The 23,402-nt window shown below is 40.0% G+C and overlaps 1 protein-coding gene across 1 annotated transcript in view; it reads right to left on the bottom strand.

Annotated features, from left to right (window-relative positions):
- Positions 1–14,960: 14,960 nt before the first annotated feature.
- The window catches only part of ppp2r1ba (protein phosphatase 2, regulatory subunit A, beta a), a 54,732-nt gene continuing 46,290 nt past the window's right edge, over positions 14,961–23,402 (bottom strand). Inside the window, exons 12-15 of the mRNA XM_060846687.1 lie at positions 21,158–21,312; positions 18,269–18,411; positions 17,354–17,445; positions 14,961–16,089 (exon numbers count right to left, since the gene is read on the bottom strand). Coding sequence (XP_060702670.1) covers positions 16,073–16,089; positions 17,354–17,445; positions 18,269–18,411; positions 21,158–21,312 — 407 coding nt within the window. The 3' untranslated portion in view covers positions 14,961–16,072. The remainder of the gene's footprint in view (positions 16,090–17,353; positions 17,446–18,268; positions 18,412–21,157; positions 21,313–23,402) is intronic.

Here is a 23,402-nt window from a genome sequence, read left to right on the forward strand (position 1 = left end):
GGTTGGTTTTGGAGAGGTGCTTGGGCAGGAAATGAAATCGTGAGTTCTCAGAAAGCAGACCGTGACACTCATGCTGGGGAAACCAAGACAGAAATTGACCTTCTTGTGGCACTGCTGGATATTCCTCTGGAGACAGAGGTGGTGTGGCTTCCTCAACTGGAGCTTCAGGAAGGAAACGGTCCTCATCCGGACAACCACTGTCAGAGAATGGCTGCACCGTCTGACCCTCCTCCGTCATCTTCAGAACGACTAGCCGTCACTGGGCAGGGCAGCCTCAGAATGACAGTCTTGCCCAGGACTTCTGAACATGGTGTGGGCACTGGTGATGCTTTCAGCAGATACCCGTTGAGTAATGAGTTGTTCTGGGTATGCCGTGTGGTGGGATAAGGTGAGAGTCAAGTGAGTGGGTGCTACGGGGCGAGGGGCAAGTGATTCAAGAGGTGAGGTTGGTAAAAGACATAGCAAGAGATCTCACACATAGAGGGACAAACTCTCCATGAAATCCAACAAAACTGACACTTAGCCAAAAAGAGGAGACAATTTAGCCTCGGGTTCCCATGGAAGTGATCATTGATGGTCATTCCGATCCATCTGGTTCATTAATGACCTTTAGGGATGGAAATCTGCCAGTATGACCTGATCTGGCTTACATATGATCTTCTACCTATCTTAATTTGTTTAACTCTTTACTGGCCTCTGAAATGGATGAGTAGGCCACTCAGTTTAAAGGAAACCAGGGCTGACCTCTCAACAATGCCCACATCTCATGAAAGAGTAAAGAAAACCTCACAGAATCATACAGTTACACAGCACGGAAACATGCCCTTTAGTCTGACTTATCCATGCCAGATATTCTAGTCTAGTCCCATTTGCCAGCATTCAGCCCAACTCCTCTGAACTCTTCCTATTCATGTATCCATATCTGAAGTTTTCAAGGTACCTTAGTACATCCCTCAAAAGACCTTTGCAAAAGATCCAGTTCATGTTTTTACTTATCCCTTTATTTCCTGGATGATGAGAAAATGAACAGTCGGACTTCTGACCGTCAAAGAACTGTCCCAATCCAAGGATCAGCAGGTAGGTGCTGACAGCTGATCCGGCCACCACTCTGTTCCCTGAATTGCTTCCCTTGGGTTTAATGGGTTATAAGTGACAATTTCAAGAATAAATGTCTATGTGGCCATAACAGAGCAGGAAGCTTATGGAACCCAAAACTAACTTCAACTTGGAATGATCTAAACTACAAAATACATCTTGTACTTCTGCCAAGAACTCAATTAAAAGATAATGAATTGCAAGTCCAACATTTACAACTTCTCTTGTTTATTGACATGAACAGAGGAATAAAGTGTCTTTTGTGGCTGTAATGTTAATAAATTTGTGATGAATAAATGCAATATTTTTCATTGACCTTGCCCACCAGAGACAGTTAAGCTTTAATCCATTTATTCGGTCAATGTATTGATTCATTCCGAGGGTGGTGAATAAGTGGAATTTGTTAACCCAGAGGGCTATAAAGGCTGGGTCATTAAGTATATTCAAGGCTGACATAGATCTTTCATCAGTAAGGGAATCAGCGGTTATGGAGAAAGGCAGATAGTGGAGTTGAGGATTATCCATTCAGCCATGAGCTGATTGAATGGCAGAGCAGATACAATGGGCTGGATGATCTACTTCTGTGCCAATGTCTTATGGTCTCAAAGTAAGGTTTTAATAACTTTCTGGCTAGCTATTACCTTGAATGAGGCAGAATCCACCAAATTCACTTAATTCAATGGAGTCTCCCAGACATAGGGAATAGCTCTTTGAAAAATCCAATTTCCCAAGTGATTGGGAATGGTGACCAGTAGTGGAGTGATTAAAATGATCAGTCATGAGCAAGAGGGGTGGGGAACAGTGACCCTTGAGAATTGTTGTTCTCTGGAAGGAGCCAGAGAGGGATTTGAGAACAAGACGAGAATTTTAAATTCCAGGAATTGAGAGGAGTCATTGGTGGTTAGTGAGCATATGGGCCATATTTGAATGAGATTTGGTTCGATTTGGGGATGACCTGGAATTATTTTCTGTTTGTTCATGGGATGTGGCAGGTCTTGTGTCTAGGCAACTGGTTATGGTGTATATTGGAGAGAGGAAGCAAATATACGGTCGCCAAATCTGCAGATGATACAAAAATAGGTGGAAGGCAGGTTGCAAGAGGGACACAGACAGTTTACAGAGATACTGATAGGTTCAAAAAGAGGACAAACGGTTGGCAAATGGAATATAATGCAGGAAAATACAAAGTTAGTCATTTGAAGGAGAACAAAACAACAGTATTACTTAAATGGAGAAAAGCTATTGAAAGCTGCAACAGCAGGGGACTTGGCAGTATATGTACATGAAACACAGAAAGCTAGCACACAGGTGCAGCAGCTAATCAGGAGGGTTAATGGAATGTTGGCCTTTATTTCGAGGGTGTTGGAGTAGAAGAGTAGGGTGGTCTTATTGCGATTGTACAAGGTGCTGGTGACACCACACCTGGAGCACAATGGGTAGTTTTGAACCCCTTACTGAATGGCAGAGCAGGGTTGAGGTGCCCAATGGCCTACTCCTCTTCTTATTTCTTATGGTCTTTTCAGCTGGTAGTTATTGTCCATCTCCAGCTGCTTTGCAGAAAGTGGTGTTGAGCTGCCTTCTTGGTCCATTGCTGTCCATCGGATGCGGGGACGTGCATAGAGTAGCTAAGAAATTGTCCAGGATTTTGACCTAGCAACAGTGAAGGAACGGCAATGTAGTTCTAAGTGAGGATGGTGTATGGCATGAACTTAGGTTGTGCTGCTCCCATAAACCTGCTGCTCTTATCCTTCAAGCTGCTGGAGATTTACACGTTTGGAAGGTGCATCGAAGAGACTTTGTGAGCTATGCCAACGCCTCTTGTAGTTGGTATGCACTGCTGCCCCTGTGCACTGGTAGTGAAGGGGGTGAATGTTGAAATTGGTGGGCAGGATGGCAGTCAACTAGTCTGTGTTGCCCCAGGACGGTATTGAGCTTCTTGGATGGTATTGGATCTGCATCCATCCAGCTTTATGGAGAACCTTCTATCACACTGCTGACATGTCTCATTGATGGAGGACAGGCTTTGGGAGTCAAGATGTGAGTTACAGCTATGAATTTCTAGTTTCAGACCTGTTCCTTTATCCACATTATTTATCTGGTTAAGTTTCTGGTCAGTGGTAACCCTCAACATATTGATAGTGGGGGATTCAGTGATGATTAAACCATTAACTGTTAAGGACCAATATTTAGATTTGCCCTTGTTGAAGATGGTCATTGCCTGGCAATTTGTAGTGTGATTGTTACTTGTCACATCTCAGCAGCTGCCTGAACGCTCAGTCTTGCAGGATCTGGACAGGGAGTTCTCAATATGTGACGAGTTGGAAACGTTGCTGAACACTGTGCAATCAGCATTATTATCAGCCTACTTCTCCACTTCTGACATTGTGATGGAGTGAAAGTCTTTGAAGTTTTGTGCTCTGAAACTACCATAGCTTTATAAGTGAGAGGTTAATGACCCAGACACATTAACAGGTGGAAAATCAACATAGAAATTGTGCATTATTTACACATTTTACCTGTACCTTTCATTTATTAGTTAAGATGATATTGGTCATGGTTTAAAGAAAAGGTTTGAAAAGTATGGGAAAAATGATAGGGTTTACTCAGTGAATGGGAGGTGCAAGCGCTTAAATCTCCATTAGTACACGCAGGAGTGTTGCCAATTCTAACTTTAAACTGAACACTATGTTGACAATACATACCTTTGCACAGCAAAGTTAACCTCTTAAGAAAGCTGAGGGGATATTGCAGAAGCAGTTCACGTGTTAACCTCAAACTGAAAATAAAAGTCAATCTTAGCACTTCTTGAAGTTGAACTGCAGTGGACGAGGTACAAACTAGTCAAAAGGCAGGCTCAAAAATTATTCTATCATTACAGTTGAAGAGAGTAATTCAAGCCATCTTATCCATCCATCCAAAAGATTATCCACTGAAGCATCTAATTGCCTCCTAAAATGTGCAATTAATAAAGCCCATATATCTGTGTCACACTCTGAATAAATTCCTATCTAAATTCATTTTAATTTAACCATATTCCAATGAGCCTAATGCCCCATGTTTTATTCTCAGAGTTTGGGCAGCACGTTGGCACAGTGGTTAGCACTGCGGCCTCACAGCGCCAGAGACCCGGGTTCAATTCCCACCTCAGGCAACTATCTGTATGCACATTCTCCCCGTGTCTGCACGGGTTTCCTCCGAGTGCTCCAGTTTCCTCCCACAATCCAAAAGTGTGCAGGTTAGTGAATTGGCCATGTTAAATTGCCTGTGAAGAGGGGAATGGGGCTGGGTGGGTTGCAGGTCGGTGTGGACTTGTTGGGCTGAAGGGCCTGTTTCCATAATGTAATCTAATCTAAAAAGAAATTTCAGATTTTCTTTGTTAAAGATAAAGACAATTTCACCTACCTCCAAAAGCTCAAGATTTCAGGTGTCCCTCTCAACACAGTCCTGGTTACACAAGGGATCAGCCACATGACAGCACAGCCTCCAGATTGTGAATACCTCCCTTGTTTTATAGTCACCAGAAATGGACACAGATGCCTTACCCCAACCTACTGTGGCCATTCCTAATGGCCTGAGTGGCTTGCTCAGTTAAATTCAAAGAGTAGATAAGAGTCATCTCCATTGTTACAGCTCTGGATTATAAACCAGACTGGGTAAGGATAGCAGATTTTCTTTCCTATAGGGCATTAGTGAAGCAGATGGGTGTTTTACAATAATCAACTAGGTCACCATCACAAATGTCCATACTTATATTCCAAATTCATCTTGTGGCAGGATTTCATCCCATAACCTCAGAGCATTCGTCAGGATTCCAACTCCTGTGACATTAACATTACCCCACTGTTTGTGGCATTTCACTAAGATACTTCGGTATTCTGAGCTTTACTGATTTGTCGTCATTATTCTAATTCTCCAGTCTTTGTCATGGAATCTATTACTAAGTCACTTTCAACCTCAACCATAGCTATTTTAATTCCACAGATGACGACCAGTGTCTGGGTTGGTTTTCGAGATTGAATTTGGAATTATCGTCATTGAAGAAGCAGTTAAAAATTAAGATAAAAGGATTGCAAATTTCTACAGAGGAATGCTGTCGAGAATAAGCATTTTTTTTTAGCCAAATCCAAAAATGTAAAAAGGTACTACCAATTATTCTAAAACATTTTTAAAAACTAGTATGCATATATAATCAATTTTTTTCTGGTATGTCTTCACTTTAAAATACTATTCAGGTTTTAATCCTCTCCAAATTTGCCAAACCCAGCCAGCTTTTTATAAACAGTGTTGCCACACAAACATAATTCAATCTATTTATTACCTTCCACATTTCAAAGCATTTCCTAGCTAATGATCTACTTTTGAAATGTTGTCATGATTATCTTACAGCCAAATATGGTAGTTAACATGTGCCAGAAACAAAATATGTTCCATGGGAGGTTGAAAATGGATTCCTTTTACATGCAAATCAAATGCATCTCATTGCAATGCTATCATTGAAAGGCAGTACCTCTGCCATTAAAGGACTCCGTTTGTACTGAATTGTCAGCCTAGATTCAATGCTGGAGTGAGGCTTGAACTTTTAATCTTCCGACCTATAGGCAGAATAGCTGCTACCAAAGCCAAGCTAAGATTCAGTTGAGTAAAAAATGAGGTCTGCAGATGCTGGAGATCACAGCTGCAAATGTGTTGCTGGTCAAAGCACAGCAGGCCAGGCAGCATCTCAGGAATAGAGAATTCGACGTTTCGAGCATAAGCCTGATGAAGGGCTTATGCTCGAAACGTCGAATTCTAAGATTCAGTTGAACCTTCCTGGACAAACAGAGAAAGTAAAATAATGGGTAAGCTGGCTCTGGAGAGATACTTGTTCCTTCTCACCATCTAACCAATCAAATGTTAGCTGAGAAGGTCCATTAGGGTCTTTCTAGAGTTACCAGCAATTAAGACCCTTAAATGGTCAATTAACAACTACTTAAGGGCTTCAGCTCTCTCGTGCCTCAATTAATTGTCATCCTAGCAGGCAAGAAGAGAGGCCAGTTTCCTGAATGGGAAACCCATGTGTGATCTGCCTGTCAGGTTTGCCCCAATCTGGGAATATCAATGCTACGTCAATTTCAAATTCACAGCAGCATTCATTTACATTTCTACATGCTTTTAAAATACTTCTTTTATTAATTGCCAACTTGGTCTAAAGGAAATATAGAGTTTAGATATAAGTCCAACTCTCCCTCACACTGGCTTGGGCTAACTGACTTCGAGTTCATTTCTAATTGTAAAAATATGAAATGGTTACTATTAATCCTCAAATAATTCAAGGAAAAAATGACTAATGGTTAGAATGTGGAGCTTGCTACCAAAGAACTTGAGAAGATTAACACAATGTATTTAAAGGGAAGCTACACTGCTCAGGAAAAAAGGTACACAGTATAAGCATTTTTTACGAGAGCAGAATTTGCTAAAATAAAATCAACAGGTTTGGCAGTATCTATGGAGAGAGAAAAACACAGTTAACATTTCAGGTATGTGATGAACAAGTGATCATTATGTAGGCCAGGTTAGACGAGTGGGGAAAAAAAACTCATGAGAAGCATAAACACAGGCACAGATTATATGAGTCAAATGATTGTGCTGCAACTTCTGTATAATTTATACCAGTGCCTATCCTACGAGTAAAAGTATGTATAGATTTTAAAACTAACATGAACACAAAGTAAACATGGATTCTAAATAAAAACCTAAGAACTGCAAAAGCTGCGAGTCAGAAATGAAAACAGAAGTTGCTGGAAAAGCTCAGCAGGTCTGGGAGCATCTGTGAAGAGAAATGAAATTTACATTTCAGATCTAGCTCTGAGGAAGGGTCACCGGAACTGAAACCTTAACTTTGATTTCTCTTCACAGATGCTCCCCGACCTGCTGAGCTTTTCCAGCAACTTCGGTTTTAGTTATTGGTTCTAAATATGACCTTTAAATTAATGCTGTTGGTTAAGGGATGCATAGATTAGAACAAGTATTTGTAGATATTTCTAATCAACTTGTACAGAGATGTTATTACACACACACTGGTGGGACTTGAATCCTGGCTCAGAGGTACAGACATTACCACAAGAGACAATATTTGCAAAACAGTAATTAATTAAATCCAACTGACGGTTAAGCCTTTTCAATGCAGCTCACTATACCACACTGTGCTAGCAGGCTGTCCCTTGATAGCTTTATTGTAAGAAACATTTAGAACTGATGGGTTAAGAGCTGAACGAGTGTTGTTTAAATAAGTTTATTTTAAAGGCAAATTGGCTATTATGTATGTTTGTGGAAATATTCTCAATTCACCTTGTAGCTATGAAGCATCAAAGCAAGACAGTAAACAGTACAACTCCAATATTTCAATAGGTCTGAGACAACTTTGCAGAAATTATCGAATTCTAGCTATTCAAACAACTCCTCCAAATATACCTGATAACACAACTGGATCCAGCAGAAAACTTAACAAGACGACAACTCTCCATGTGAAACACTTCTTTATGGAATTGGTCTCAGAAAGTTACAATACAACTGGGTAACACCATAAAGCAGATGGCATGAATATTCTTTTCTACAGAGAAGGGGTTGTAGAGTTAATTAACTCAAAGGTCACAAACAATAAAAATAGAAAGCATAAGCTTAATGCTGATTTCTTGAATACATAGCACGTTATTAGAATTATTAGGTGAAAATAAATGGTGCTGTACTTCCCATGTCTCTGACTCAATGATGCTAAAAAATTGAAATGCAGCCATTTGTGCAATAGCCTAAATTTGTGTTCCAAGTTAAGATCAATACAAGTTTAAGTAACAGTGAGTACTACATGGCAATGTACAACTGTCAGCCTGAATCTAGCACTCCATCACTATGTCAGAGATTGAAATTAAGTAACATTTCATTTGCCATTCACAGCAGCAAACCTGATGTCTGCATAAAAGACGCTGCCAAACACAAAGGTTGTATATCACTCAGGTGGCAGGCTCTAAGTGTATCTGTCAGTACTGACTCAATACAATTTATGTTCAGGGAAGAAATTTGATTTTAAAACAATTTCTCATAGAAGCCCTATATTTTAACATAGTATAAATAAGCCACTAAAAATGTTGGAAATCTCACCCTATAAACATTATATATAAATATAAATAATCACAGAATGTCAACACTGATGTGCCGCATAAGGGTTCAGCTTTAAATACAACATAAGCTTGGAGATAAACCATTTAACATTTCTTGACATAGCGGGAGAGAGTAGCAAGCATCTGATGTTCACCGAATGGTTTGTTCCATATTTTCCAAGATAAAATACATGTAGATTTTTCTTATGCAGACTAAGAATTTATTTTAGTGAATTACTGGGTGTCTCTGTACAGCACACTTAGTCCTATCACCGTTTCTTGATTCAAGCATTTTTAAAAAGTTGTTCACTGTGATTTTGCCAACTGATCATCAAAAGTCATTTTACTTCAGCATTGGGCAATTTATGAAGACAGGTTAATTACAGGCACTTGTCTTAATGGATGGAAAACAATCTTTTTCTCAGAACATTAAATTTACAGTATTTTGATAGTTATCACTGTGGAACACCATACCCTGTAACAGCTTAACCTAGCAGCATTTATATTCAAGATTCAATATTTCATTATTTAATGGCCTAGTTTAGAAAGCATATGCTAACTACCAGATAACTTTTTAAAGAGTGCATACCTGTTCCCAATTTTTGCTGTTCTATTGTACTTGGTAAATCATACTTACTAGTATACAAAATTGTGACAACTGGTTAACACAGCCTTCACAGTATATACTAGACACGCTCAGTTTTGGGGGGGGGGGGGGGGAGTAAGCAAAAAAAAGCAGTGAAATAAGGAGGAAAGAAGGAAAAGGAGCAAAGTGAAAGTAAAGGAGAGCAAAGAGTTTTTATGATGTAGTTAGTTCATTAGTTTTGAAGGGAAATATTCACTTTCTTCCCACAGATGCTGTCGGACCTCCCGAGTTTCTCCAGTGATCTAGGATTTTGTTTCGGATCTCCAGCATCCGGAGTTCGTTCTTTTATTGTAGCAAAAACAGAATTATTCTGACTTTAAAAACCATTTCTTTTTATTTCCATTATTTTTTGGACCTATAAAAATATCTGCTTTAGATGACTTGGAGGTGCTGGTGGACTATAACCCGGTGCTGTGAGATTTTCAGCCTTGCTTTAGATGAAGGAGACAGTGTAAGGAGAGAGGTGCAGTTTTAAAAATAATGTTTACCAGAGCGCACAATTAATTGTATATAATGTTACATTTTCCTGAACAGCAAGGGCGAATTGGTTCTGAACGAGAAGATTGCTTGACGACATTTTGCTTAGCACCTGACCAAAGGATCATGGTTTGTGTATGCACTGTGCAGGAGAAACATCTAGCCTGCAGAGAGAAAGCATGAGAAACGTATGCATCCCCTGTGTGGAGGAATCAGAAAGTCTCCAACATCAGCTAATTGGTTTTTATTCACCTTGCTCTGCAAAGTGAACAAAAAGGGAAAAATCATTGAGATTTCTCAACCAGTAAATGAAAGACAGCATCAGCGTGCAAACATCAAATAATGGAAAGGAAGAGAAATGACTAGTCAAATCATGTGGTCCTGGTCCTGACTGGCTATCAAGCGGTTTCCCTGAGATTTTATTTTCACCTTTAATATGCTTGTTTTGCCTTTCTAGGAAGGTGGAATTGAAGAAGGGGTAGAGTTTGTGTTTTACTGATATAAATTAGCAATTCATACTTCCCAATTGCCATTCATTAAAAACAAGCAATGTGTTTGCAATAGAATTTAACAAGAAATAATTTTAAGTAGGTGAACATTTTCTTTTAACCTAAGTTATCATTTATAAAAATTGAGGACTTAAGGTCCTTTTTTTCACATTTGTAATGTCTCTGGGTATATTGCGATTTCCAGAGTACTACCCCAAATTGATGAGGTTGTCTGTGTCAGTAATCTAATGGAACAGTTTTGATTGTCACATGATGGTCAACTGTATCAGACAGCTGCCTTTGATTAGAAATACATTTGATCATTTCTTTGTAAAATTGCATGTGCATGTTTTTGGGGAGTTGTAAAGATATTTTTAAGAATGGGAGATGATATGACTGAAAGATAACGGGCTTGATCGAAGAAAGATCTTGTTCCCTGGCTGCTGAATTTAGAAAATGAGCAGACAGTGACAAATGAGAAAGCGAGGACTGCAGACGCTGGAGTCAGAGTCGAAAAGTATGGGGCTGGAAAAGCACAGGTCAGGCAGCACCCGAGGACACGAGAGTCAACATTTCGGGCAGACGCCCTTAACTTTTCCTGAAGAAGGATTTATACCCGAAACATTGACTCTCCTGCTCCTTGGATGGTGCCTGACCTGCTGTGCTTTTCCAGCGCCACACTTTTCCATAGAGAGTCACAAGGGGTCTGAGATAAGAAGAAATTTCTTCAGAGCTTTGAACATTCACTACCCTCAGACAGTTCTGTGTTCCAATGTTGAGTATATTCAAGGCTGAGAGAGATTTCTGGGCTATCAGGGAATCAAAGGAAAGGTCAAACAGGCAGGAAAGTGACTTTGAGGCAGAAAATCAGACATGACCAGACTGAATTGAGGAGCAGTGGGAAGAGCCCTGAACTCCTGTTCCTTTTTTCTCATCTCATTTATCATGTTCATGCATTGGCATTTTGGACCAGTTATTCCAACATCTTGGCAAACGATATTGGTTTTAACAAGGGTCCTTTAAGATTAGATGCCTGATAGGAGTTTCAAATCCAGCCTTTCATGGGGTGTGGCTGTGAGGCCAGCATTTCTTGCCCATCCCAAATGTCCTTGAACTGAGTGTATTTCCAGGCTGCTTCAAAGGGAAATTAAGAGTCAATCACATTGCTGAGAGTTCAAGTTAAGTTCCTTTATGAAATGTGAACATATATCTGACATAGCATTAGCTTGGGCCTCTGCATCACTAGTCCAGTAACTTTACCGTTATGTCATCACATTCCTACAGTTGACGCTGCACTAATTCATAACGAGTGACAGGATTTCAGATAGATTTGGGTGGCTTAGTGACAGGTTTATTAAGTTATTTCACCAAAATGTCTAAAACTATTAGGGCAACAGAGGGAGGGTATCTATTTTCTTGCTAGGCTCAAAAAACCTATTGTTTTTTGCATTATGGTTTTAGGAGTTAAATCACAGTGATTCTGCTGAAGCTTGCATTAGTCTATTATGTTTAACACCTATCACTTGCCATTGATGTCCCAGTAGAATTTCTCCAAATTATCTCTATTGCCAACTATCAATTTAATATTTATCCTTTAAACATTGAAAATGTTTACTCACAGGGCATGCACATTATTGACAAGTTTAGTGTCTGTCCATTCCTAACTGCCACCTATTGAACTGCTGCATTCCAGTGAAATTACTCCTGTATCATTGTTCATACTTTTCTTTTGCAGATCCAGGTTTTGACCCAGCAACGATGAGGAGAGTGATGGATGGCAGCACAGGAAGATCATACAGGTGATAATCTCATACATCTGCTGCCTTTGTCTTTCTCAATGGTAGCTGCTACAAGTTTTGCAGTTGCTGAGAAAGAATTCTGGTGAGTTACTGCAGTGCCTCTTAGAGATACTACACACTGCAGCCGCAGAGCACTTGTGGTAGAGGAAGTACATGTGAAATGTCATGGATGGGGATTGCCAATGAAGCAGATTATGTTTTGTCATGGATAGTGTCAAGCTTTTGTAGGGCTGTTGGGGCTATACCCATCCATGCAAGCAGAGCGAACACTGTCACAGTCCTGATTTGTGCATTGTAGTTAGTGAAAAGGTTTTGAGAAATAACCAGTTGAATCACTTGTTGCAGCATAAGCATTTTTCACCTGATCTTGTAACAAAGCCTTTACTATGATTGATTCAGGATCAATAATGCTATTCATTCAGAGTCATGCAGCATGGAAACAGACCTTTCAGTCCAACTCGCTTATACTGATTAATTTCCTCCAAACTAAAATTAGTCCCACTTGCCTGCGTTTGATCCATATCCCTCTAAATCTTTCCAATTCATGTACCTATCCAAATGTCTGTTTGATGTTGGAACTGTACTTGCATCTACCATTTCCTCAGGCAGTTCATTGCACAAATGAACCTCCCTCTACACAAAAAGTGTTGCCCCTCAAGTCCCTTTTAAAATCGTTCTCCTCTCCACCTTAAAATATCCCCCCCCGCTAGTTTTGAACTTCTCTACCCTCAGGAAAAGACAATCATCTTATCCATGCCAGTCATATTTCATAAACCTCTTTAAAGGTCAAAGCTCAACCTCCTACATTCCAGTGGGGGGAAAAGTCTCAGCTGAAAATGTGTTGCTGGTTAAAGCACAGCAGGTTAGGCAGCATCCAAGGAATAGGAAATTCGACGTTTCGGGCATAAGCCTTTCTATGCCCGAAACGTCGAATTTCCTATTCCTTGGATGCTGCCTAACCTGCTGTGCTTTAACCAGCAACACATTTTCAGCTGTGATCTCCAGCATCTGCAGACCTCATTTTTTACCAGGGGAAAAAGTCTCAGCCTAGCTTATAACTCAAACTCTCCAGTCCCAGCAACGGTTTGGTAAATCTTTTCTGATTCCCTCCAATTTAATAATATTATTCCTAAAGCAGGGCAACCAGGGAACTGCACAGACCACTCCAGAAAAGGCTTCACCGTCTCACATTTCTAATCCTATACTCAATGGTCTGAGCAATGAAGTCAAACATGCTAAACACCTTAACTACCTACAATGCAACTTTCAAAGAAAAATGTACCTGGACCCCTAGGTTTCTGTGTGACCACACCATAAAGGGTCCTACCATTGTTGGTTTTACCAAAATACAATACCTTGCATTTATCCAAATAAAACTAAAAGACTGCTGGCCAGTAATCAACCAGGTTGGACTTAACTTGCTTTTTGTGGACAGGAATTAGCTGGGCAATGTTTATAATTTTAGAGCCAGTGCTGTAGCTGTATTGGAACAGCTTGGCTTGGAAATCAACCTGATGAATGCTTTCCAGTCTTCAGAATGTGATGCAAGGTGAGCATCCACCCTAACCTCCCCAACCCTTTTTACCCAATAACCTTGTGAACAATCCATTAAAACACACCTCCACTAGTCACCACAGAACTAACTCAGTGCTCAGACCTATTCACACAGTAGTATGGGTACTTTGATTTTCTGTTCATACACAATACCTTCCTGTACATTGAGTGAGCCAGCTAATGTCATTCTCAGCGCCTGATAACATTTATGGCACCAATGAGGCTACTGGAAATAATTTCCCCATTATCCAATCGGAAATGTTTCTAAACCAACCTAGCTCTTCAGTCTTTGTAAATTAGGCAATAGTGTAAATTTATGATCCAATATGACTATGCATTGCCCATTCACAGGGTTACACTTTGTGAGGGCCTATGGGGCAACTCAAAGGTGTCACTGACGAACAGTGCAGTGGTGTGCTATTGTTATCTGGTGGCTCTATTGTTGACCCCTGCAATCAATCAATCTGCTGTTTCAAAAACAAAGTTCAGCACACGCTGGAAGCCAGTGACAGAAAACAATGCATAGGCAGGATTTACATTCTGAATGGATCATTGACCTGATATTTTCTAGCTTTTCACCTTGTAGCACTCCAAGGTTGACAGAGGAGGTAAACAGTCCACTTTAAGAGTTTTCTCAATTTACTGCATTAAAGGTAGAGTGCATTGTCATTGTTCCATTCCAGCAGTAATCAGAGGACCAGTAAGCTCTGATGCATGTTTTCTGCAACTTAGCTGGGACATGTGCTGTGCCTGGTGCAGTGGGCTACTTTCCCATTGAATGTATAGCAAGTCACTGCAATGATTATTAAAAAGGGGCAAGGAATTACAGCCAATGTAATGATGGTGGCAAGGTAACTTTTAGAAGTGCCATTTAATGTTGTTGCAGTATATGGGCTGTAAAAGTCCAATATTTGAAATTCAATATGGATTGAGAATGGTAAGTTGTGTTAGACTATCTTGATTAAATGCTCAATGAAGTAACAGAGAGACTTGAGGAGGGAAAAGTGGTTACCATGTGCATGAACTTGATACATTGCCACACAACAAACTAAATTGTGAAAATAACCCATTGGATTGAGGAGCTACATGGATATAAAATTAATTAACAGAAACAGTAATGAATAGTTTGACTGCCAGCTTCTTGAAAGTACAAAACCACCGTGAAATCTGGTCCACTTAAGCTCTTTTTTTTTGGAAGAAATGTCCCGCACGTACATTTTGGACTGCCGTACAAAGCAAACATCAATTGAAGGAAAATCACTGCAAATGGTCAATGAAGTTCTCAACTTGAACCAGTCTAGTGCCAGTCTGAAAGAGCATGATATTTGCAAAGAAAATGCAGTACTGAAGCTTTGCTAATCTAAAGCTTCACAAATGCACAATTTTTTTTATAGCAAAGGATTAAATTAGCACATCCGAAATTTTTTTTTACTCTAGTTAAGGCGGGATTTATGAGACATCAAAAAGATGTAGTCTGCAAGTTAATTTGTCTCTCCACTTTAATTCTACATTTTAAGAAAGAGTTTAATTTGCTACTTTCACTTCAAATGACAGATTCTGAATTAGTCATTGGATACTTGGACTAATTTAAAGGCAAAATTTGCAAATTATACAGCAATAAAATGCACATCAATTTTAAAAGCAAACCAACATCAGGAAACAATTACAAAAACCCCACATACCCTGCCCTTTTTATGGCTTTCAGTCTATAAAAATGAAAAAGAGATCCACCCCTACAGCTTTCTCAAGTTTGCAACACAAAACAAAGTTGGCCTTTTTCCACTTTATTCGGGTGACAAGCAACATAGTGTATTGTACAAAGAGGAGGAAAAAAACAGTAACTGGCAAGAGTTAAATTCCATCTATCATGATCTAAAATTGTTCACAAAGACTAATGTTGAACACAACTTTCAACTGTAAAAATACACAATTTGCGGTATTGACAGCTTGCAAAGCTCAGCTTAGCCCCCATCGATTGGAATGACACGATTTCTTGTACTCTGTTTTGAGACACATCCTCAAGTTAGAAAATCTACGAAAGTAATAAAATGCAATGCAATACAGTCTAACAGGGGAAACATAATAAAATTACTTAACTCACAATATCTGTTGGCACCATCGTAGTCACTGAAATTAACTTGCTAATTCAGCATTAATGTCATTGGGATCACAGCAATTTCTTACCTATATGGCCATCCTTTTGAATAGGGCACCTCCAATTGAAAAAATAACTGTGATAACACTAGGTAAGTCAGCAATGATGGATAAAGGTAAAGTTGGGGGGAATATAGAGCATGTCATTCAAAGATGAAAAATCGCTTAATATTTTAGATGGAATCCTTCATTAGGACTCCTGATCCAAAACGCTAATTTACCTTTCTTATTCAGGCAACAGACTTGCAGTACATTTCGAGCATCTTCAGTTTTATGATTAAAGTTTATATTTGCCATTAGGATGTACAAGTTTTTTGTGATGAGTGGATAACATGATGGCAACTGTTGAAAACAATTGAATTTTGGTACAGTAGTGATTATTAAGGAATTATTTAAGTAAGAACCTCAAACAATCTCACTTCCATTTTTTTTTGTAGTCAACAACTAAACTGTTTAGATACTTGATGTCACTGGATACACTACAACCAATGAAAATAAATAAATGTAGCTCACAATTACAATCACTCAAGCTAAATTTAGACAGCAAATTGCAGAAACTAGAGTCCCCGATGCAGCCAAAATTCAGCGACTCTGACAATAATACATTTACATTTTCCAGGGCTTTTTTTTAAGGAATAGTGGAACACACACGTTTTCATCGGCGTCAGCACCAATGGGAGGATCTTACTGCAAGTATGGAGAGAGAACTTCTGAATTTTACTCTTTCTACGCCAAAGCAAGAACTAGATAAAAGGAAAGAGAAGCACATATTATTTTAAAAATTAAATATTAAAATCACAACCACCAGCAATGTAAATTTAAAATAGAACTCAATCAAAATGCATGTTAGCTACAATTTAAAAGGAGGAAAATTGGGATAACATTTTGGGTGGGATTCCAATAAAATATCCAAATTTTGATAGCAACCATTACTTATCTTGATGTTGGCAGTTCTCATGCATTAAGGAATTCAACGTTTCATTGAACCTTCATTTAGCATAATTTTTTTGTTATCTTACAATGTCACTTTTGACCAACTTTTATTTGTACTTAAATACTTGGGTACAGGTCACGGGAGGAAAAATCAAACACAAGACTCCCACTGTTTTAATGGAACGCAATAGGTTCAGAAAAAAGGACCAAAAATTTTAAAAGAAACCATGATTTCCATAGCACCTTTTGCATTTCCAGGACATCTTAAAATACTTGAGATACGATTAACTAATCCTGAATTTCAGTCAAGTCTGCATGTTGGAAAACATGACAGTTGTAATTAGCACAGTAAAGTGCCTCAAACAGCAATAAGTGATCTGATAAAAATCCCACAGAGCTTTTGGCTGAGGGATAAATGTTGACCAGAATACAGAGAGCTTCCCTGCTTTCTTAAACTAGTGCCACGAGATCTTTTATTCCCACCTAGAATTCAGATTGGGGTCTCAGTATCATGCCCAATCTGAAAGAGGGTCATAAAGTGTTCATGTTTCTAGAGTTGGTCTTGAAAATAAACCTTCTCTCAGAGGTGACTGCTCCCACTGAACCAAAGCTAATAATTCTCGCAAGGTAATTTGTGTATAACAAGTTTTCTGACCAATCCATTAATTGGGGACCCTTCCAAATATCAGTGCAGCATTGGTTACTTCCATTCACAATTTTGTCCTGTTTCCCAGTACAATTGCTTTTTTTTAAAGAAAGATATTTTGGATATTTTCAGAATTTCCAATGCATTTTATCTCCATCTTTAGCCATGTAAGCACCATTTCTGGTACTTCAAAGATTTAGTTTCATTTATTACATTAAAATTTTCTAGTTATTTATACCTAGCCCCATTTACTATCTACAATGTATGTAAGAAGGATTCTACCTTACCATGGAAGAATTAATAAACACAGCTTGCAAGCACTCACTGTTAGAGATCTGGCAACATGTAAGTAAATGAGACAGCAATGCAGGTGTCAACTTAAAGTACCTGTATTCTGACACCAATAAGTGCCCAAAGCAGCAACTTACCAGTTATAGCTTCCTGCGCAAAGTACTTTACGTCCATGTCTTGGTCTTGACTCAGTTTCTCCAATATTGGTTTGACTTCGCTTTGTAAAGTGCTACAATTAAAAACATCGAAGATTTTGGAAACCAGAGTAGCAGATCTGGGAGATATTATTTTATGCCACTAAAACCAAAATTACACTGATATTGTACTCTGATTAAAGTGTACTATCATGCTCCTCTGTCCTACCACCAACACAGAACGTTCACTAATCTGGAATGGGTGATTTGATCTCAGATGGTTGGTAGTGAGGGTCATCATTGCGCTCCTTTTCTTTGGGAGGGGACAGGAAGTGGAAGCAGAAGGAAACAGATAAGCATCTAAAGGGCTCATTTTAGTGCAGTGGTGTAAGAGACTAGGCAGGAGCTTAGCATTCTTTGCAGAGAGCACACTTGCTTCTAATCCAGAACCACACATTTGCCACTACTGTTGAAAATTAAAGTTACCATGAGGATCTTGCTCTTTACCACTTAAATTCAATGGTCATTGCTTAAGAATGGGTGCATGATAATTAGGACAAAGACTGAATTTAGATGCAACTGCCTCTGTAATGAAACAGCTCGCTAGCACACGCACTCATGTGAATAATGAAACAATTTGCAGGCCCACTGATCCCTGGAGAATTGAGTTTAGTGTGAGGGGGGACCTGATACAGGAAGGAAAGAAGTGAGATGGAAGAATGTTGGGAATGGGCAGGATAATTACTTACTAGCATTCAAATTTCTGTAGAACTATAACTACCTAAATCTCATGCTGGCCGACTCACTGTGGAGCCTCAAGTTCTATTCCAGTTTAAGGAACGTCAACAATTCCAAGAATAAGGTGTCACAGATCTGTATTCCTTGTATTAATTTCAACAAGATTTCCATAGAACTTACTTGGCGTCTAAAACCGGTCCTATTTTCTGCAGTGATTTAGCCACATTGAAGCGAACATTTGCCACCTGATCACCCGCCATTTGTAAAACCGTCGGCAACATCTGCTTTGCAGTAATATCCTGGCCACAGGCTTCAGACAGTACCTGTAAATTCATCAGGAAAAACACTGTTCACTCAAAACGTCCTAACATCACTGATCGTTCTTGTTATACTAATGCTTCCAGTCAGAAGTTGGATAATCTATGAATCACTGCCTGAACATGGTCCAAGCCATATACAGGGACATAGGACTGGAAAGAACCTCAGGACTAGCACTATACATCATCAGCACAGTGTTAGGGGAAGAAGTGTTAGATTCTTTCACTTTCTAAAATTTTCAAATATAATCGATGCTCTGTCTCTATTTGCTCTGTAGTTCATTCAGTCACCATCTGCATGTAAATACATGGACGCAACGATCTTCAAAATGACTTTTCTTTGTAAGCAGCATAGAAATAGGTTAGCAAAGCAACAAAAAAACTTTGATAGTATATAAAGTCATAGTGATGTACAGTACAGCAGCAGGCCCTTTCAGTCCAACTCTCCATGCTAAATTAATCTAGTCCCATTTGCCAGGACTTGGCCCATATCCCTCTAAACCTTCCTATTCATGTACATTTTAAATGCTGTAATTTTCTCAGCCACTGCCACTTCCTCTGGCAACTCATTCTATATACACACACCAACCTTTGCATTAAAAAGTTGTCCCTTAGGTCCCTATTAAATCTCGCCCCTCTCACCCTAAACTTCTGCCCTCTAATTTTGGATTCCCCCAAACCAGGGGAAAAACCTTGTCTATTTACCCTATCCATGCCCCTTATGATTTTATGAATCTCTATAACATCGCCCCTCAGCCCCCAACACTCCAGGGAAAACAACTTCAGCCTATTCAGCCTCTCACTACAGCTCAAACCCTCCAACCGTGGCGATGTACTTGTACATCTTTTCTGGACCCTTGCAAGTTTGACAAAATCCTTCCTACAGAAGGGAGACCAGAATTGTACACAATGTTCATAAAGAAATTTAGTGACCTTACGATGACTAGAGGATGGTCGTTTAATTAACTATAGCTTATTATTAAACCCAAAGCATTCCTTCCCGATTTAATTTTCATGTAAGTATAACTGCAGCATTAAAAAAAAGTAGGCTATTTCAGCCTTCCTCCCCTTGTATTTAGCTCCACAAATATTAACTACCTTTACATAAGATATCCACAGGCACTTAGAAATGGTGCCTAATGCAATGTTTCTCTGACCCGTTAATTGTAATTAAGACAAGCCAAAAGGAAATTGTAGAAGTCTCCAATTGGAGAAAATCTAAGAGAGACACCCCATTATAATTGAGCTCTGAAATGGTCTTTGGCTGATGGGGAGGAAGTGATCTGGGAATATAGGCTAGCACATGGTGACTTGACACTGGCGGCATTAAAATGCTAGCACACCGTAATGAGTGTCACTGGGATAACCACAATTAGCTGATTAGTGCAGACCCTGAACATGCAGAAATAGAATCAACAACATACAAGTGATACATGGACGATAAAATAAAATCTGACACAGAACTTTTACCAGGAGAAAGTGAGGACTGCAGATCAGAGCTGAAAATTGTTGCTGGAAAAGCGCAGGTCAGGCAGCATCCAAGGAGCAGGAGAATTGATGTTTCGGGCACAAGCCCTTCTTCAGGAATGAAGAGGGTGCGTCAAGCATGCTAAGATAAAAGGTAGGGAGGAGGGACTTGGGAGGGGGGCGTTGGGAATGTGATAGATGAAAGGAGGTTAAGGTGAGGGTGATAGGCCGGACAGGGGGTGGGGTCGGAGAGGTCGGGAAGAAGATTGCAGGTCAAGAAGGCGGTGCTGAGTCCGAGGGTTGGGACTGAGATAAGGTGGGGGGAGGGGAGGGGAAATGAGGAAGCTTGAGAAATCTGCATTCATCCCTTGTGGTTGGAGGGTTCCTAGACAGAAGATGAGGAGCTCCTCCTCCAGGCGTCGTGTTGCCATGGTCTGACGATGGAGGAAGCCAATGACCTGCATGCCCTTGGCGGAGTGGGAGGGGAAGTGTTCAGCCACAAGGCAGTTGGTGCGGGTGTCCCAGAGGTGTTCTCTGAAACATTCCGCAAGAAGGCTGCCTGTCTCCCCAACGTAGAGGAGGCCACATCGGGTGCAGCGGATGCAGTAAATGATGTGTGTGGAGGTGCAGGTGAATTTGTGACAGATATGGAAGGATCCCTTGGGGCCTCAGAGGGAAGTGAGGGGGGAGGTGTGGGCGCAAGTTTTGCATTTTTTGCGGTTGCAGGGGAAGGTGCCGGGAGTGCAGATTGGGTTGGTGGACACCCCGTACTGGCCTCTTACCCGCCCTCAATCTCTTCATAGCGCTCCTACCACCCCACCAACCTCTAGATATATCATGTCATCCTTCGTCATTTCCACCACCTCCAAACAGACCCCACCACCAAGGATATATTTCCCTCCCCTCCCCTATCAGCATTCTGGAAAGACCACTCCCTCCGCGACTCCCTCGTCAGGACCACTCACCCCCACTAACCCAACCTCCACTCCCGACACCTTCCCCTGCAACCGCAAGAAATACAAAACTTGCGCCCACACCTCCCCCTTCACTTCAGTCTGAGGCCCCAAGGGATCCTTCCATATCCTGAAGAAGGGCTTATGCCCAAAATGTCGATTCTCCTGCTCCTTGAATGCTGCCTGACCTGCTGCGCTTTTCCAGCAACACATTTTTCAACACTCAGGACTTTACTTAAACACATTATATTCAAAACTGAACAAACTATTTTCATTTCATAGAAATATTACAGCTTTTAAAGTTTAATACAAGCGCACAGAATTATACTCACATTAATGCAGAACAGTGTAGTCATTCTATGAAGGTAGTTAGGATCACTAGCCATGGCAAGGACCTTAGGCACAATAGTAGACTCTGCCCACTCTTTTCCAAACTTTTCCACCAGTTTTGTCAAGTTGTTTGTAGCAGCCTCTCGAATGGCATATACTTGAAAGATGCAGAACCAGAAGCCAAGTGATCAGACTGAATGAACAAAGTTACTACATAGCTCCAAAGTAACCAATATATGGGAACTTAAAAGATTTTTAATAGTATTTATTACTGGGAACATGATATAATTAATACCAATTACTGAGATATGTCTAATTGAAATACTAAGTTGTGTCCAGGCAGCAGAGGTTAAATACATACATGGAGGTTCAATCTAATATTAATAAAATATAATGGGATATTTGATTTAAATTGTGCTTCAGAAGTTATTGCTTTTAATAAAATGTGTCCTGCCATTTGAGGGGAATTAATCCTATAGCAAATCTGTTGCCACCACGGAAATAATTTCCTTTCCCAGCTTTAAATACAATATCACATTCTCTATATTTAGTTTATAAAAAAAGACAAGTCTAAATATAGATTCTACATTATGTCAACCGTCTCTGACTGATAGCATTACATAAATCCTACTGGAGAAACCCAATCACATTTAAACAGCTAAGAAGTTTGGGAGATATTAAAAATGTGGCACAAAGTGAAGGCTATCAGAGCTTCAAGCTTAGGAGAGACTTCTAGCATAACATAACATATGTAGCTGTCACCCACAAAGTGTAAATTGATAGGTGTGTACGTGCCCGTTACCACACTACTACACTGCATGGATATACAATGTTTTTCTCAATCTACTTCTGTCCCCAAATATACAATGCAACCAATTCATGTTTTATGGACACATTTGACCTATAAAGTGGTACAGTTGAGAAAGTAAACACCTGTCAATTATTATTTAAAATCAAATTCAGAGATATCCTGTAGCAATATCATAATACAGGTTCAGATTAATGTTGGCTTCTTTCACTGAGCACATCCATTAGCATTATAAAATATCCTCATTAGGCTGTACCACCTAAGGACATGCAATCAAACCAGCCACTTCGATTTAAGGAATATTTAACTGATGACTCTGATTCTAGACAAACTTTCGAACTCTGTTAAACCTGACAGTCCCTTTAATAGAAACAAAGTGCTGGAGAAGCAGATCTGGAAGCACCTATGGAGAAAATAAAATAGAATTAAGGCGGTGAGTCCAACATGACTTATTCATAACTGAAGGGGACCAGAAAAACATGGCTTTTAAGCTGTTGACAAGAGTTAGGAGGAGCAAGTGGAACAGATGGTGAGGATGCCCAGAGCAAAAAACAAAGGAAGTGCCAATGATAGTAGAGGAGAGTTATAGAGGAGGAAGAGGTGTTAATTGTAAGTGTTAACAACAGAAAATCTGTTAGCTCTATCGATAGGGAAAAAAAATCAGATAAGACTGGGTTGGGGTCAATCAAAATGGAGGATAATGAGTTCAACAACTTCAGACTATGGGCAATGTCGAGCTCTGCAGACCGTAGAGTGCCCAAGAAGAAAAAGATGATGTTATACCTATGGTTTGCATTGGGTTTTTCTGGAACACTCCAGCAGGCCTAGGAAGAAATGCTGGCATGGGAGCAAGATGCTGTATTAAAAAGGCAAGTAACAGGGTCAAGGTTACACAGGAGTGGAGGGAAGAGCTGGAACTAATGACGATCAGATTACAAATGATTTAATTGAATGGAGAAATGGTCTACCTACTATCTCACAATTTATAGAATTTTGCACTATTTAGGAAGGACAACAGGCGTAAGGAGTGACAGAGCAGTAGAACAGGGTATCCAAAGAAACTGTGGTTGAAAACGTGGTGCTGGAAAAACACAGCAGGCCAGGCAGCATCAGAGGAACAGGAGAATCGCGTTTCGGGCTTAAGTCCCTCTTCACCTCCTTGGATGCTGCCTGGCCTGCTGTGTTTTTCCAGCACCACATTTTTCAACTCTGGTACTCCAGCATCTGCAGTCCTCACTTTATCCAAAGAAACTGTACCTATACCAAGAGAACGTTGACAAGGGTCAGGAGAGGTACGTGTGCTTGGCATGGCATCTTGCTAAATGTGGTGATTCTTTGAATGCAGAGGACAGGTAAGGGTGTGAAGTGAGGACAAGCAGAGCCCTTGTTTTGTGCTGGAAGGGATGAGAAGGAGCGAGTGGTGGAATCCTCCACTGAGG

Source organism: Hemiscyllium ocellatum, chromosome 29 (genome assembly GCF_020745735.1).
Source record: "Hemiscyllium ocellatum isolate sHemOce1 chromosome 29, sHemOce1.pat.X.cur, whole genome shotgun sequence".
Lineage (NCBI taxonomy): Eukaryota > Metazoa > Chordata > Chondrichthyes > Orectolobiformes > Hemiscylliidae > Hemiscyllium > Hemiscyllium ocellatum.